The sequence below is a fragment of the Neomonachus schauinslandi genome, chromosome 1 (genome assembly GCF_002201575.2).
Source record: "Neomonachus schauinslandi chromosome 1, ASM220157v2, whole genome shotgun sequence".
Taxonomy (NCBI): domain Eukaryota; kingdom Metazoa; phylum Chordata; class Mammalia; order Carnivora; family Phocidae; genus Neomonachus; species Neomonachus schauinslandi.
The window spans coordinates 58003742-58021778 of record NC_058403.1 but is presented as its reverse complement, the minus strand read 5'-3'; the positions used below and the strand labels follow the sequence as shown (position 1 = coordinate 58021778).

Genomic DNA, 18037 nt, shown 5'->3' with positions numbered 1-18037 from the left:
TTCAAATTTACAGAGAAGTTGTAAAAATAAGAATAAAATACAAAACACCCAAATACCCTTTATTTAGATTCACTTATTGTTAGCATGATACCCCATTTGCTTTATCATTCTGCATGTGTATAATATATGTGTGTATATATATATATATATATACACACACATTAAAATATATATATATTATTTTTTGAACCATTTGAAAGTAAGTTGCTTCTGTAATGAACAGTTATTCCTAAGTATTTCCATTTTTTTTAAAGTAAGCTCTATGCCCAACATGGGGCTCAAACTCATGACCCCGAGATCAAGAGTCTCATGCTCTACTGACTGAGCCAGCCAGGCACTCTCAATACTTCCAAAGAATAAAGATATTCTGATATTCTCTTCCTTAACCACAGTGTCGTTGTCAGATTCAGCAAATTTAACATCAATATGATACTCTTACCTAATCTGTCTGTATTACAATTTTGTTAATTGATCCAATAATGTCCTTTATAGCATATTCTTCTTCTAGCAAAAGATCCAGTCTGAGACCAGGTGTTGCCTTTAGTTGCCCATATCTCTTTCGTCTCCTTCAATCTAGACCATTTCCACGGCCTTCCTTTGTCTCTGAAGACACGTTCTAATAGAATGTTTGTCATTTTGAGTTAGTTCAGTTTGTCCTCAGGATTACATACAAAATATGCCTTTCTGGCTGGAATATTGCATACGTGGTGCTGTCTCCTCAGAGTGTCCCATGTGGAGGCACATAACATCCATCTTCCCCTCGCTCACATTAATTTTGATCACCCTGCCAATCCTGGTCTGAGTTTCCATTGGAGAGTTACTATGTTTCCCTTACAACTAGGAAGCAAATCATGGGGATACACTTTATGGCAGTGCACTACCTTGATGTTCATCAGATTTCCCTCGTAGTTTAGTATCCACTGATGATTCTTAATCTATGCAAAATGATGATTTTCCAATGCCAGCACTCCTTCCATATTTTCCAGCAGCTTTTGGCCTTCTGATGTAGGCAAGAGTCCTCCCTTACATTGTCAGCATTTGCTAATGGCTCCCTTCCCTAATGCGTACTACGTGGTTGGCGCCTTTGGATTTGTATCTGGAGGTATTTAGGTCCTCCCTCCCTCCCTCTCTCCCTCTCTCCCTTCATCAATTTGGATTCACAAATTTCTATTTTTCTCAGTGGTTTATGAATTTATTATTCTTAATTATTTTGATGCTCCAATTGTGCCAGATATGGCCAGTGGTAGTCCCAGGGTTTTAAAATTCAGTTTCTCAACGGAAACGCTCTGTGAAGGTCACAGAAGAGAGTTATTTTTTGAATCCGAGCTAGGCCTCTACCCTGAGACAGCTGTATTACTGTGGTAGCCGTGAAGTTTTCCACCAATGCTGTGAGCTTGCCCGGTAGTCTGAAAACTGTGTGCTGAAAGCTCTGTGCTTTGTTTTCTTTGTGTGTTCAAGACAGGAATGAACATTTGTTTATTGTAGGCCTTCTGCCATTTTTTGTAGTTGCCTCACAGAGACCCCAACAAGGTACAGAATTCTCAGTGTTAGGGCCTGCTCAGAGATGCAAGGAGAAACCGGGGCCCTTTTTATTATGGGCTCCAAACTCTTGGGAAGGGAAATTGTCTTGGTCAAATTACAGTACCATCATCTCCTTTTTTTCCTCTCAAGGGACATTTTACTGGAAAATCGATGCTATAGTAGTAAGAAAGCAGCTGCTAATACAGTACCAAAGCACATCACTCCTGCTGTTTAGTATACCTTGAGATTTATTTCAGGCATTAATTTACTTGTTGATGGAATATTTAAAGCTATTAATGGAATATTTAATATGTTTCTCCATATTGGGAAGAACTCATCATTTCCTACATTCCATAGGATTTACAGGATTTCCTGGTCCAAAAAATAGCCACGCTGTCTTTCTGTTGAGGTTTTATTAACTATGCAAAGAACTAACACTCTACCAGCACTTACTCTGTGCAGGACATTGATGTGAATACTGCAGTTACACAATTCTAGGAGGGAAATTGTTATTATTATTATTTTTTAAAGATTTTATTTATTTATTTGACACAGAGAGAGAGAGTACAAGCAGGGGGAGCAGCAGGCAGAGGGAGAGGGAGGAGCAGGCTCCTTGCTGAGCAGGAGGCCCGATGCGGGGCTCGATCCCAGGACCCTGGGATCATGACCTGAGCCAAAGGCAGACGCTTAACCGACTGAGCCACCCAGGCACTCCTAGGAGGGAAATTATGCTCTCATTATGGTGAGTAGGAAACTGAAGCACAGAAAGATTAAGTAATTAGCCCAAGGTCACACAGTTGGTGCTTGAGGTAGAGTTGAATCTGGTCAATATGGCTCTAAAGCCTAATGCTCTAATTCCTATGCAGAGAAGGCAAAGGGGATTAACATTTCTTGATACTCTTGACTTACCTGATACAATGAACAAGCACAATAAGCAGGAATCCGAAGTAGAAGAAGAAGAAGATGAAGAGACTGATAAGGATGGAATTCACATCAACAGATCCTGAGGGAAGAGAAACAACTTTGGTCAGGGTGTCCTCAGGAGAAAAGAGGACCATGTTTGGGACAGGACAGCTTCAAGGGCCCATCTCCATCATACCCATTCTGAAGTCCTAATATATTTCCATTCAAAGCAGCAAAACTGCAGGAGGTCACCCAGACATTATTCACAAATGGCCACCTTTCACACTCATGAGTTCCCAGTGGAAGGTAAGGAAGGGACTTCCCGTATACAACTTCACAATTGAGTTCCCTCTCTTTCTGGAAGAGATTTAACAAAATGCTTTGATTCTCTCTTCTATCTCTAAGGTAAATACCAGTTTTCTTATGATGTTTCTCTGGAAGGATGGCATTAGCATTGATGCATATGATTGACTTCCTCACATAGAAATTTTTCTCCTTTGAATCCTAGAGGCAATACCGACCTTTAGTGGAAGGAACAATGGTCACTTTAAGGTTCTTTGTTCGATGTAGATTCCAGGTTTGGTTCTCCTTTTCTGGTAAAAAAGAACAAGGCACAATAGATCAGATATTTGGTTCTTGGCCTCTCATCTGAACGGTTGTTCAAAAACTGTCCACAATTAGCTCTGGTTGCTGAATTTTCTTGTAGCAAGAACTAGAGGAAAATCTAACCCCCAAAGCTACAAACCATCTAATACCCCTTTGGGCTAAGCCTTCAATTTGACCTTTGCTTGGGTGTATTTTGATAGTATTGAAGCAGTGAGACTGCAGCCCCCCTTCTGGAGTGAAGAAGGCTCGGCTCATCCTCTGCTATCCATGGGGCTCAATATGCCACAGACATCTGAAGAAAACAGCTACTAAAATAAAAGCTGTCTCATCTTTTGGTGGGCACTATGCCAGCCAGTGAAAATTTGTTTTTTGTTATATAGTCATAAAAGGACTTGTAGTTTACCAAAGGACAATGGACACCGGCAAAACTCTAAACTATATAATTAAGAGATTAAAGAATACATAAGCAGAAATTTCACCCAAATGGCAAGAGAACAATGTATACTCAGTAGTAAACACCCTCTGTGTTAATCACATGTGGCTCCTCAGCTGCTGGGGGAGGGGTCTGTGTTTTCAATCAACAGCCTATTCCATTCCCACAGTAGTTCCTAAATAGTTACCCATAACCATTTTTACTATGCCTAAGAGCTCACACAATCCCTGTCATGGGGATAAATTGTCCACTTTGCTTTCTTACCATCTTGCCAGGTATAAAATTTTGGCAACTGAAATTGAGAACTCTGAATTTTCCTTGTACGTCCTTGTGGAAATGATGACTACTGATAAATACAGTGGCTCATTACTGTTGGCTACCAAACTGATCTTAGAAAGTGGACCTTGATATGCTGCATAAAATCACTATTACGTAATAGCAAATATTTGTTGAGTAAAAGGCCAACTGAGTGAGTAAACCTCACGTGGTCTGAGGGAGCAGAAGACTTTGAAAAGATGTAGGGCACTAAGTGACATCCGGTAGTATCAACAATAGCTTTAGATTGATCATTTTCTTCCTTATATATATTTTTTCAAATATCTCTCAGACTGCCTGGCAAGTGACTGCTGATGACCCTCAGTGAGAACTAGAGATGGTAGTAAGAGGCCACTGTGAGCTTTTGCCTTCCCTCCCATTCCATTTCATTAGGTTTTTCTAAGTAGCAAGCATTCCTCACTATATCTTACCCTGGATAAAGAAAGATCCTCCACAGGCATAATCTTCAGGCTTTATCACAAATACCACGAAGAACTGCTTGCTTGGAAAATCCTTCTTCTGCATAAGACATAACAACTTGTGATAGCAAGAAAGGATAGCAAAAGGGGAGAAAGTCCGTGCTGGTGGGGGTGTGAACAGAGAGGAAAGAGAAGAAAAGTGAAGTTCACCCCTGCCCCCTAATTTCTTAAAAGAACCTTCAGATACCCATGATTTACATCAGATTTTATCCACAATAAAATAATTGTTACATACAAAAAATTCAAGTAGATACACTATTCTAATTTTAATCTATCTTGTGTCCACTTAGGTGCTTAGAACTGTAATAGGTCCCATGTAAAAAGTATGTTAACAGCCTATGTTTAATAATTAATACTTGTATATTATGTTTTTAAAATTAGCATACTTTAGAGTGTTTTAGGTTCACTATATTAAGTTTTTATTATTTAAAATCTAATGATAGGGGTGCCTGGCTGGTTCAGTTGGTTAAGCGTCTGCTTTCAGCTCAGGTCATGATCTCAGGGTCCTGGGATCGAGCCTGAGTCTGGTTCCCTGCTCAGCGGTGGGGGGGGGGGGGGAGAGGGGAGGATTCTGCTTCTCCCTCTCCCTCTGCCCTTCCCTGCTCCCTCCCCGCCCCCTGTGTGTGCTCTTTCTCTCTCTCAAATAAATAAATAAAATCTTTTAAAAATAGAAAATAAAAATAATCTAATGATAAATGACTTTCCTAAAAGTCACACAGCCACAATTAAATAATTTAGGTTAGGGATGCAAAGATTTAAGTGAGGCGACCTGAGTTATAGTTCTGGCTTTAACTTTCTCTAAGTGTACTTCTCTGTGTCCCAGTCTCCTTATTCAGGAGTGAACAAGAACAGATATTTGGCATATCAAAACTGAGGCACTAGGAAATTAAAGCCTAATAGGGCTTTTTACATTTGATAGCTAAATTATAATTAACCTCTCTTCATTCCTTGTTATTTAGTAAACAGTATCACCTTACCCTGGAGAACAGACCAAGTTGTAAGTAACTTAAGTAAACACCACCCTAAAGGCAGGGACAGAATCTCTTTGAAAATCTACTGACATGATATATGTTCATTTTTGCTATAAAACTGTCATTGAAATAATAATTTAATTACAAATGACAAAAGGGCAAACCGCTATACACATGTGGTCTATATTCCTTTGAACTTATCCATTCTATCCAGAATGGAAGTCCTCTTTTGGTTACTGTTATAGGTATACAGAGTATTAGGATATAGAGTATTCAATTCCTTTTAATAGATCAAACTTCACACTAAATTGGCATCCCCCAATGAGGAGATTGGTATCTCATCTTACCTCTCTAAAGCAGTCTGTCAGATATATGTTCCACTGCATCATGGGTTCCTAAGACTTCCCAAGGGGAATGGCAGAGTAGCGTTGTCCACCATGGCCTGGGCTTTGATTTCAGGAGAAGCGATCTTTGTTTTATTTTGTTTTACTTATTTTTACTCTTATTATTTTAAATTTTATTTATTTGAGAGAGAGAGAGAGCACGACTGGGGGATGGGGAGGAGTAGAGGAAGAGGGAGAAGGAGCAGACTCCCCACTGTGCAGGGAGTCCGCAGTGGGGCTTGATCCCAGGACTCCAAGATCATGACTCGAGCTGAAGGAAGATGCTTAACTGACTGAGCCACCCAGGCGCCCCACAATCTTGATTTTATTTATTTATTTATTATTATTTTTTTTTTAAAGATTTTTATTTATTTATTTGAGAGAGAGAGAATGAGAGACAGAGAGCAGGAGAGGGAGGAGGGTCAGAAGGAGAAGCAGACTCCCCGCGGAGCAGGGAGCCTGATGCGGGACTCGATCCCGGGACTCCAGGATCATGACCTGAGCCGAAGGCAGACGCTTAACCATCTGAGCCACCCAGGCGCCCCCACACAATCTTGATTTTAAAGCCCATCATAAAGGAAAGATATCCAAGGCACACAGTGAATGATGATACCTTCTGGATGCTGGCCCAACAGGTGACCTGACTGTGTGTTGTGAATAAACTGTGTATTGTCATTGACAATAGTGACCACAGAAGTGACGTCTCACCTGTAGTGTGATGGCAGCTTTCTTGGTCATGGACTGATAGACACCATTAAATTCCACATTGTGGTCGAGATCATGCACCGGGCACTGTGATGTGCATGAAGGATAAAAAAAGAAAGCATCACCAAAGCCATACTATACACACCACACATTCCGCCTGGATCACAGAGCAAGGGGTTCCTTACTAAACCCAAAACCAGGAAACATTTTCTCCAAGAAAAGTCACACAACAGTCCTCCTAAAACTTGGTGCCTTGTCTTCTAAAATTCTCTAAAGGTCACTTTATATCAAAAAGAACTGAAAACATTGTCTTAAAGTTTATAACACCTTTCCCATTTTTTATTAACACATTATGAGACAGAAATGGCCTATGGTTACAATAAAAATTTTAAAACCTAGAATAAACAGTAGGTTTCTATGTTTCTTGTGCAGCCCACGATTTGGTCTTCCATATTCTTTGTCATGATCCTCCCTCCCTTCCTTCTTTCCTTTGTTTATTTTGGTGAGGAGTCAACTAGTCTCCATCTCCCCAAATCAGTGTCTCCAAACAGATTATCCACTTGTGTGCACAAGATACTGATTTTATTATTTAGCAGTTTTGCAGGAGATTCAGGGTAAGAGGATGACATGGTCCCCACTCTCCTCTTTCATTTATCCTGGGACAATATTATGCTCCATATTGAAAGGTTGACAAGTTACTAAGACTCACCGTGATATTCTGCACTGAGACAACAGAACATGGATAAGCCATTTCAGACCTGACTTTAATAATAACTGAGTCCACATCATCAGGAAATTTGTATAGAAAATACTGAGAATAAGAAAAAGAAAGAAATGATTTGTTAATATTAAAGAATGTTTACAGTTATGAATTCAAACTGGTTTTACAATCTCCATTAATTCAGTCAGCCATTCATCTCACATATATTGAGCAACTGCTGTGTGCAGGGCTCTGGGCTCTGAGCCAGATATTAGGCATACAGCAGTGAGCAAAACAAGGTAGCCATTTCAGACAATGTTGTCATTTCATTTGTTAGCATTTCTTTCTCAACTAAACTTTCCTGTACTTCATTCCAGTTTCTGCTTAAGAAGATTCCCCCAACCCTTTGAACTAGGGATATTCAAGATGTAACATGAGACAACATTTACTTCTATGTGATCATTTTGAAACAGGAAGCTCCACATTGAAAAGCAGATAAGCCTGTTCTTCAAGATTCTTAACAACCTTCCTTTAGGCAAGAATTACCACTAGACCTACCCTGCCCCTAGACTTCTTGCTAAAGAATCTGTTTCCTGGCTGGAATATAGCCAGACAATATTTCCATTCAAAGATCAAGCACTACTTCTAGTGCCTTGAAATATGTTCACAATTTGGAGCAGGCTGAGATATCTTCAAAATTATTTCTCAGGTATCATCAGAATCAGGAAGTATTTATAATAGAAAGAAGTTATACCAATTTACCTAGATTAGATTATGAATCCACTGTTTGTTAACCCTGACTTTTCAACATGTTGCCAATAAATGAAGAAAGGAAGCTTCTGTCCACTAACTATAAATGTGGTAACTGCTTGAGAAGCTTGGCATTGAGATTTTGAGGACACCAGCCAAAACAAGCCCAATATCCTAGGACTCTAATAAATCTATCAGTTTAAAGGAGAGGCAAGACATGTTAAAACTTAATTCTGTATTCCAGCATCCTCTTTACTAACCTTATACTGAGAACCAGAGCAATAAAAATAGAATGTTGTCCAATAATCCACAACCTTCTGATGGGGAAAAAAAATAACCTCAAGATTAAGGAGTGTCATTAACGCTGCAGTTTGGAAGTCTGTTCATGCCTTGTAACAGATGGCAACACTCCCAAGAACCCACTTCATTGGACCTTTCATTTTGGAGCTTGATTCAAATACATATACTACAGGGCTCTTCCAAAGGTAAATGCTCCGGAATTCTCAAGAGGTATTTTTGGTTCTTAGAAAAGCCAAACTTTGTAACCCAAGAGCATTACTGTGATCACCGTTAGCAATAGGAGTATCATATATATATTCCTATATACTATAGGAGTTGGTTTTGTCACTGGGTGGCAGTGTATATGCAGTGTGGAGGCTCTCACTGATGGGAAATCTAGCTCCTAAAAGATGTGTGGGAGTTGGCTCATACAGGTTTGGAGAGCCAATTGCACACATCTCTTCCCAACTCTGTATTCAAGGACATCATGTTGGCAGCTTGAGATTAGCCAGAATAGAAGTATTTTCACCACAGAAATGGGCAAATGCTACAAATCAGGAGTTTCTCTCTGGGAACTGGTTGTTAAATATTTACCAGCAAGTAAATGTCTGTAATCGAATTACACCAGTATCCACATATATGTTAATCCCAGTTTTAGCATATCCCAAACAAAAAATTAAGTAGCCACGTATGACCTAAGCTGTATTACAGCCTGCAGAAGATTTACAAAAAATATCAGGACATTAAATAAATCTGTTATAAACTTGCTATTGCATAGACTTTACTCTTTCAGAAGCCAAGAAAGAAAAAAGGAAGGTAGCTAGAAGTGTCAACAGAAAAGCGGCTTAAATCAAAGTTTGCAAGTATTTATTCTGTTTATGATTATGGTTTAATGGAGAACACAGCACAAATATCTAATTCTTCTCATGTCAGCATTCCTGGCCTCTCTTTATGACAGGAATAACTAATTTATTCTACCCATAACACTGTGGAAATTAAAGTCTGTCTTGTTTTTATTGCATTTCTAGGTCAGTTAATTATTTGTGTACCTGTATTGTGTTTGGCCTTCCACTCCCTGGCCCCCCAGCACCCATTTTGATTACAAGGTCCATGAGGGCAGAAGTTGCGTCTCTTTCTTCTTCACCTCGTATCCCCAGCACCCAGGACAGCCTAATGCTGTCCTGGGTGCATAACAGGCATGCAATTTGCTAAAAGTTGAGCCAACGAACATCTGCCAACAGATGTCACGCCTCCTATTTCACGCCAATTAAGGTGAAAAGATTAAACGTTGTGTCTAAAATCCCAGTAATATGAACAACACGTCAAAAATGCAAATATATCACAAGTTGTAAAAAGTCAAGGGCAACACTGCCTGCTGACTCTGCCTATTACTATGGCTTTTTGGAGGGTATTGTCAACAGGTAGAATCACGATAACCTTGAAACCCTTCACTTACCTGAGGTTGAGAGGGGCTGGCAGTGAAGTGAAAGGCAACATTTGTCCTGAGAAATGTACGTGGGAGAGGGAAAAGGGCGAAAAGTGAGAGAGAAGCTAAGTTAGCAAGCAAAAATGATTTATGTAAAAGAAAACCATCCGAAAGTCAATGTAAGGAAAGCCTTATCCTTTGTGAAATGAGTTCTAGTCCCATCAAACTGACAAAGTAAAGAGCATGAAGATTTGGTTTCAATTCTCAAGAATGATAAAATTGGGGAGAGGATCAATTTTATGTCTTTATATAACCATGATGTCATACCTATAAAAGTAATTACTTGTTTGCTTTTGCAGACACTTTTGCCCTTTGGATTCTCTTAAGGTTTTACAACCAACCACAGGGTTTGGGTGTCAGAAGTGGGCTGAAAAATAGAGGAAAAGAAGGCTTGAGGTCCTTTTGGATAATGTAGGTCGCACTACAAAATAATTTGGATGTATCCATGCCAAGAGATCATTATTTTAAACGTGGTGAATACATCATCACCATGGGAGGGGTGCTGGGGCTGGAAGCATACTCTTCCTGCCTCCAAGCACTTCTCCAATTGCCTGCCACACCAGCTAAAATTTCTGTCCAAGACCGTGTCCTCTTCAGTTTACGCACTGCCTTCTAAGGCCATCCTCTAAAATGCAAATACCACCAAAAGAATATAATGAAGCTGTTTTCTCTCCAGTTGGTAATTTACTGTGAACTATTTTTTTAAAATATTTTATTTATTTATTTGACAGAGAGAGAGAGAGCACAAGTAGGCAGAGAGGCAGGCAGAGAGAGAGGGAGAAGCAGGCTTCCCGCTGAGCAGGGAGCCTGACGTGGGGCTCGATCATGACCTGAGCTGAAGGCAGACGCTTAACCAACTGAGCCACCCGGGTGCCCCTTACTGTGAGCTATTTTATTAGATATTTTTGTTCTTCTGTGAAAGACAGCCTGAATCCTGCCCTGAGGAAAGGCAAGTGTGAAGAGCTTGTGGGAAACACACCCTTGTAGTACAGAAGGCTGGCTGGCATGAACACACGTGAACCGGGTTAAGAAGCTGGAAAACACAAATTGGTTTTCTCTACAGTTTTGTAAGGGCTGTTTTTGGCCTTTTGCGCTTTCTGGCTCCTGCCTCATCTTTAGCCGTGAAGATGGCTCACACAAGCCCACTGCGTTCTCAGTGCTGCCACCCGGGGACAAGTCTGTCCCCACCCCGCCAGTCTGGCCTGCATTTCAGGGAACCTGAACCTGAACTTGTCCTGGGGCCCCTTCCCAACTTCATGCCTTGGTGCTCCCTGAAGAGTCTTCCTCTCCACGAATTTTCCTTTTATAAAAGTTAGAACAGTTTAAAAAACTTTACTGAAGATTCCTTTATAAAGGACATGTCAAAACATTTAACAAGAAGTTTATAATTGGAGGCGTTGTTTAGAAGTCATAAAACTTGAGTGCTATTTCTAAATTTAATGACCAACAATTTTAGGCTGTTGGCAGACTGGGTGCAGAATTTAGCAATGGGTGCAATTTTTTATGTAGCTACTCCCAACAGAAATGATCAGTGTCAAGGACTGCTTCTGTTGAAGCGCAGTTAAAGACTTGTGGCCCAAAGTCAGCTAAAGAAGCCAAAGTCAGTGTCAAACGCAGTTGTGTGTTGACTCCTGAGATTCCAAGACCAGAGTCGGGACCCCTGTGCTGCATGTGGCTTGGGGGCTCCCTCTCAGCAGTGTGGTGTCATCTGCTGTTACCAGGGCAACACGGGGCCTGAGTTTGGTTCAGTTGCCAGGTCAGGGGAAAGAAAAAGACACTGATTTTCTTGGCTAGCAACAGACAGCAGGAGATTTCCAGATGCAACCAGTTTTCTTTGGCCAGAAATTTCTTTTGTATACTCCCTTATCATTTGAATTCCAGTTGTAACACTGAATGTATGGGCATCAATATGATTTTTTCCCCTTGTTCTTTATGTTTTCCTTACTGGTATAATACATACAAACCTCAAAACCATTATTTTCTTTAAGACTATAGCATTTAAGTCCTCTCTTTCTACAGAATCAACAGTGTATGCAAAATAAACATTGTGTCTGTTGCAGATGAAACATGTCGCTTCCTTCCCCAGGGGGCACTGCCACAGGTTGGGGAAGGTTTATTTATAAGAGTCGTTAACCAATAGAACAAAGCTAATTGAGACTCCTGCACAACTTTAGAGAAAAAAAAGCATAAAATCTTCAACCTATTTGTTTAAACAAATTAAGCACAGGAAACAAATACTTATTCAATAAATAAGAAAAACTCAAAGCTGACTTTGTTCCCTTGTTTTGCTTAGTTTGAGGGAGAGGGGAAGAGAAAAGGACCAGATGGCGTCCAGAGAGCTCAGTGTGCAGATAAGGGAGACAGGAGAAGAAGAGTGAGAGGAGAATTCCATACAGGAGAGTAATAAAACAGAAGAGCAAGGAAAGGGGGATGGGAAGAGAGGGTGGGTGGGAAGAGAGGCAGGGATAAAAGCTAAGTTGTTTTGGGGGTGAGTACCAGAGAAGACTGTGAGATTCCCGGCATCTTCTTCATCCTGTGATAGCCAGCCCCTGGCACAGAGCCCAGTGTGTGTGCAAAACCCCCACTTTGTTTGCTGAAGGAAATTATGCCCTATTATTCACTTGGACTATCGACTTCAGAATATCATTCCCTGTTATCTCCTTACTGCCATCTGTTATGAACTCCCTTCGCTCACCACAACCCTTCCAGCAACCCTCTGATCATGTGTAACCTTCCACTTCATCGCTCTGGTCTGAGTATAAACTCTGCATGCATCCTTTCTTTCCTTCTCTGGGACTCTACTTCTATAAAATTCAACGTCCTATAAATTTTATATACCCTTGGCTTATAAATATATACTAATAGCAACCACTTTCAAAATAAATTAAAAAAAAAACCCACCCCAACAAAATGCCTCCCCTTTTTCTGTATCTTGCTCCTTTGATGTCATTCTCTATCCTCCCTCTCTTTCACAAACCAGCTTCTTAAAATCGTATTCTGCTTTCATCCCTCATTCATCCTTTCTTCTCCTCACTGCTGTCAGGAATTCTTTCCCCACCATCCCCCTGAAGTTGCCTTTGCTGCGGGTAATAGTCACCTCCTAATTGCTAAATCCAGTGACTTCAGCCTTAACTTGACCTCTCTGTGGCATTTGACTCTGATGACCACTCCTTCTGGAAACTCTTTCCTCCCTTGGGCTCTGTGACACTTGCTTTCCTGGGTTTTCTTCTGCACCCTCCCGCACCTCTGCTATGTCTGCTCAGCTTCTTTTGTTTTGTTGTTTTTTTTAAAAAAGATTTTATTTGTTTGACAGAGAGAGACACAGCCAGAGAGGGAACACAGGCAGGGGGAGTGGGAGAGGGAGAAGCAGGCTTCCCCAGGAGCAGGGAGCCCCATGCGGGGCTGGATCCCAGGATCCTGGGATCATGACCTGAGCCGAAGGCAGACACTTAACGACTGAGCCACCCAGGTGCCCCTGCTCAGCTTCTTTTGATAACTCCTGCTTCTCAGACCATCCCTTACATAAGAATGTTACCCGCTATTCTTGACCTTCTCATTTTCCTTAGCCACGTACCTTATATATATATTCAGTTGCCATAAAAACCACATATATATTCAATGGCCCCAAAACTCACAAAAAATATCAATGAATCTCAAGTCTCCATGTCTAGCCCAGGGCTATCCCTTGAGCTCCCGTCATGGAAGAGTGATCGTCTGCTGGGCTTCTGTGCTTGGCTGCCCCTCAAACACTTCAAACTCCACAGGATCAAAACGGAATGTGCTGTCATTTTCCTGATCCCGACCCACTAAGGCTCTTTGCTTATAGTAAGCCTCACCAGACTTCTGACATCATTGCTGGAGTCATCGTGGACTCCCTTTTTATCAGCTTCCACATTTGATTGATCACCACGTCTTACTGACTCTATTAATGCATAAGTAACCCGGATGTACCTGACTCACCTGAAGTACCATCTTTGCCCAATATAGCATTCAATAAGAAAAAAATTGGAAAAGTAATGGAAATCATTATTGTAGTCTACCCCCAAATACCAAAGGGTGATTACATAGTATGACACATGGCAAAATGGTCTAAAAGCCTCCTCACTTACCCATTTCCTCAAAAAATCTACTACTTTTCATAGCATCGTAGCGGTGCGATTTCACTCAAAAGTCTCTCAAAACAAAGACTCAAATCCCTACTTAAAAGGCTGGAGGAGGGTTGAAGCCTGCAAGTACTCGTGTAGGACTGTATTTTTTCTTCTGCCACGTGTATTTTTTTTTTAGTTTGTGGATTATCCCTATGTATATTACTTGACTCTTTTTCTCCGTTACAGCTTTGTTGCTGCTATAATATGTTCAGTTCCTAATCATTGTTTATTTTTCTCTATTCAAATAACTTTTCATTTTCTTATTTGTCTCTACCCTCTCCTCTCTCCAATTCATCTTCCACGTGACTACTAAATTCATCTCTAAAAATCAGATTTGTTTATTTTATTGTGTTGCTTAAAAGCTTTAGTGGCTCCCATAACCTGAAAGGTGGAGTTTAAACTCCCTAGCGCAGGGGCACCTGGGAGGCTCAGTCAAACATCTGACTCTTAACTTTGGCTCAGGTCATGATCCTGGGGTCACGAGATTGAGCACTGTGTGTGGCTCCATGCTCACCAGGGAGTCTGCTTGGGGTTTTTTCTCTCCCTCTCCCTGTGCTCTTCCCCCTGCTTGCACGCATGCTCTCTCTAAAATAAATAAATAAAATCTTAAAAAAAAACCCCCAACAACTCTCTAGCGCAGCATACAGGATCTCAAAGATCAAGGATCGGGTACTACGACCTGTTTCTCCGTGCTGTCTCCTGTTATTCCACCTCAGGCACTGTGTGGACCAGCCTCCCTGAAGCACTTCTACTCAGTCTGCTATCTGTAATCCAGAACTTTCTTCTGAGCACCAGGCTGCTGTAGATCCAACATTCTGCCCAACATCTGCACTTCAAGTTCAACATGTCCCAAAGTGAACTTACCATCTCTTCCTTCCTTCCTCAACCTTCTCATTTCCTTAGTGGCACCACCAATTACAAGGGAAGAGGCCATCTTTGACTCTCCCATTTCCCTCACTCTTCATGTCCAGTCAAGTTTTGCCAATGTCGTCTCTAAATTCTTCAGTTCATCTCATTATTACCTTGACCACTGCATCAAGCCTTCTAATTTCTCTGCCTCCGGTCTTGTCCCCTTCAAGTCCTCCACACAACTATTAACACCTAGACAACTACCTAACTTTCTTCACACCCCTTCCAAGCTCCTCCCACCCCATGATCAGGTGCCTGCCTGCCCCTACATCCTCGTGCTCTTCCCCGTCTGCAACTTCACACGCTGCTTCACAGAACACTAGATCACTGGAATGTGGGAAAATGAGTGGTGGCCGAGCTGTGTGTGTGTGTGTGTGGCGGGGGGTGAGGGACAGTTAGATGGCAGGGAGTAATGCTTTAAGGCAGAATTTTAAAGACTCGATTGAAATAAATACATGTTTCATGGAATTGAGAAACGTATTTAGGGCAACATAAAAATTCGGAGGACAGTTTTAAACACAAAGTAGAAATAGCATATTATTGTGGGAAGAGCTCAGAACTGGGAGTTAGAACTAGAATCTAGTCCTGATTTTACCCTTTCCTAGCTGTGGGTTTAGATAAGTCACTTAACCTCTCTGGGCATCAGTTTGCTCATCTGTAAAAATGAGGTGAGTGGATTCAACTTCCAAAGTTCCTTTCATTCTTAAAATTCATGATTCTAGGGAAAAAAAAATCCTGAAACATGTTTCACATAGCTTCTAGTCTGCCACTCAAAAACATACAACAGAAACTGCCATGTTAGGACTTTTGAGTTGATTTTTCAGTGTTTCTCTCAATACCTGGACTTCAGGTCTCACCACAATCCCCAGCTCTTGCCCATTACCATCCTCCTCTGGATTTCTGGGGCTCCAGCAAGGTTGGTGTGGGACAATCCAGAGCCAAGGAGGAAGAGATGCATATATATTTCAGTTACCATCTCTTCTCAGACTTAACTTATTCTCATCAAAGCCCTAGTAACTGCATTTTGAAATGTTCTGAATGTCTGGTTGCTGAGGTCAAGTCACATTGTAAGAGGTGGAAACAGAAAACAATGTGAGGGAATAGATTTGCAGTTCCACTAGCATGCATATCGTTCATTAACACTTGCACAGAGTTGTGACCTTATGATTTCAGTTTCACAGAATTCAGTTCTCCAAAGGGTCTAATTAGCCTCCCAGGAAAACCAGCTCTAGAATTCAAGTACACTGCCACCAGGTGATAGTGACAGGTCAAAGACACAGAGACCAATCAGTAAATGTGAGGCTTCTCCGAAGTTCAAACTGCACTCTGTTCAAGTAATGTGCTGCCACCTCCTTCAAATGTATCATCATGAATTCTCATATTGTTTAATATCATAAATAGATTTAAGTATTAAGATAATTAATGTAAGCACCATATTTAGAAATTGCTTAGAGGTACTGGTTCTCAACTCCGGCTACACATTAGAATCACCTGGGAAACTTAAAAAATATATATATTCTAATGCTCAAACCTCCCTCCTAGAAACTCTCACTTAATTGATCAGGGTAAAAAACTTTTTCTTCCTTTTTTTTTTTTTTCCCCAGAGGTGGGAGTGAGGGGTTTTTTGCTCTTGAACTTATCATGTCACTTTTTTCTACACCAAAATTAATGGAGGGACTTGGTAAAAATGCTGTGATTACTTCTCCATCTTTCTAGCTATTCATTCATCCATCTGTCCATCCATCTGTATGGGTATACATTGTCAAGAGCTGCAGAGAAGACCAAGATAAATATTTGATTCCTATTAGCAACTCCACTGGCTATAGACTTCTTTATAAACTGCTTTAGAAAATTTAAGGTGAGATTTATAATAGAACAAGACATTCTGATCAGAAAAATAAGCTGCAAAAAAGTAATATATATTTTTAAATATAATAAAGATTTAAATATATTTAAATATTTATAATAAAAAATTAAATATATTTTAAAATTTTTAAATATAATAAAAAATATTCTGATTTTTAAAAAAATTAATCTTTCTATTGAAGTGTGACAAACATACAGAAAAAAACACAAGTCATAAGTATATATCTGAATGAATTCACCAGGTAAACAACCATACACTTCCTCTTTCCTCTCCAAAGTTATCACTATCCTGACTCGTAACATTACAGAATAGTTTTGCCTATTTTTAAACTTTGTATAAATGGAATCGAACAGTTATGTATTCCTTTTGTCTGGCTTCCTTTGCTTAACATTGCGTTTGTGAGATTTATCCGTGTTGCCAGGTACAGCAATAGTTTGTACCTTTTTATTGTTGTGTAGTATTCCATCGGATGAATAGGACAATTATATATTTAGGACTTGGATTTATAATAAGTAGGAATGAAATCACATTGTCAGTCTTTTCAAATTATAGAATTTGGTAGGTATAGTGAAATCTCATTATAGTTTTAATTTGTGTTTCTGATAGCCAGTAAGATTGTGTTTGGGGGATCATTTTGGATACCTTTTTTGGTAAAGTGTCTGTCTGTTCAAATCTCTTGCCTATTTTTTTTCCCAATGGGCTTGCCTTATTTATGTTTTTAAAAAACAGGTATAAAAATACTACTCGTCATTTCAAATAATTGATTTGTGGTTTGGTTGATTTTGTCCATTGTTGATTTGTTCTCTATTTCATTGTTTTATGCTCTTATTTCATTACTTCCTTTCACTTTCTTTGAGTTTTACTTCCTAACTTCTTAAAATGGACACTTAACACATTGATTTTCAGCCAGTCTTCCTTTCTAACATATACATTTGAAACTATGCATTTTCCTCTAAGCATTGCTTAGTTGCATCCCAGAAGTTTGGATATGTCATATTTTCATTATCACTCGTTCAGAATATTTTCTAATTTTCATGGTTATTATTTTTTTGACTCATAAGTTATTTAGAAGTAGACTACTTAATTTCCAAACATTTGGGGGTTTTACAGACATAATTTTGTAGTTGATTTCTGTCTCAATTCCATATACAAGATTTCAATTCTTTTAAATTTATCAAGATATGCATTAGAACTTGGCAACCTTGGTAAATGTTGCATGTGCATTTGAAAAGTTTAAGCATTCTATCATTTTGAGATACAGTTCCCTAAGTACATTAGTTAGTTCAAGCTTGTTGATCATGTTCATCTGCTTTTTATATCTCAAAGGGCCAAATAGTAAATATTTTAGGCTTATAGGCCATAATGTCTCCATACCAACTACTCACCATTGTAGTGTGAAACCATTGTAGTGTGAAAGCCCCCAGAGACAATACGTAAATGAATGGGTAGGGCTGCGTTCTTATAAAACTCTAGTTACAAAACCCAGCGGCCAGTTTCTGGGCCATAGTTCACCAATGCCTGTTCTATCTAATTACTATATATATATATATATATATATATATATATATATATATATATATAT

The 18037-nt window shown here is 39.8% G+C and overlaps 1 protein-coding gene across 5 annotated transcripts in view; it reads right to left on the bottom strand.

Moving 5' to 3' along the window:
- Positions 1-18037, bottom strand: part of SIDT1 (SID1 transmembrane family member 1) — an 87140-nt gene that overhangs the window by 38671 nt on the left and 30432 nt on the right. For 2 of the 5 annotated variants that reach the window (XM_021692405.1, XM_021692404.1), the window contains exons 4-9: positions 9502-9547; positions 7026-7127; positions 6320-6403; positions 4210-4297; positions 2946-3017; positions 2431-2524 (exon numbers count right to left, since the gene is read on the bottom strand). In XM_021692405.1, the coding sequence (XP_021548080.1) occupies positions 2431-2524; positions 2946-3017; positions 4210-4297; positions 6320-6403; positions 7026-7127; positions 9502-9547 (486 nt within the window). The remainder of the gene's footprint in view (positions 1-2430; positions 2525-2945; positions 3018-4209; positions 4298-6319; positions 6404-7025; positions 7128-9501; positions 9548-18037) is intronic. The other 3 variants (XM_021692408.1, XM_021692406.1, XM_021692407.1) reach the window with 3 other exon arrangements.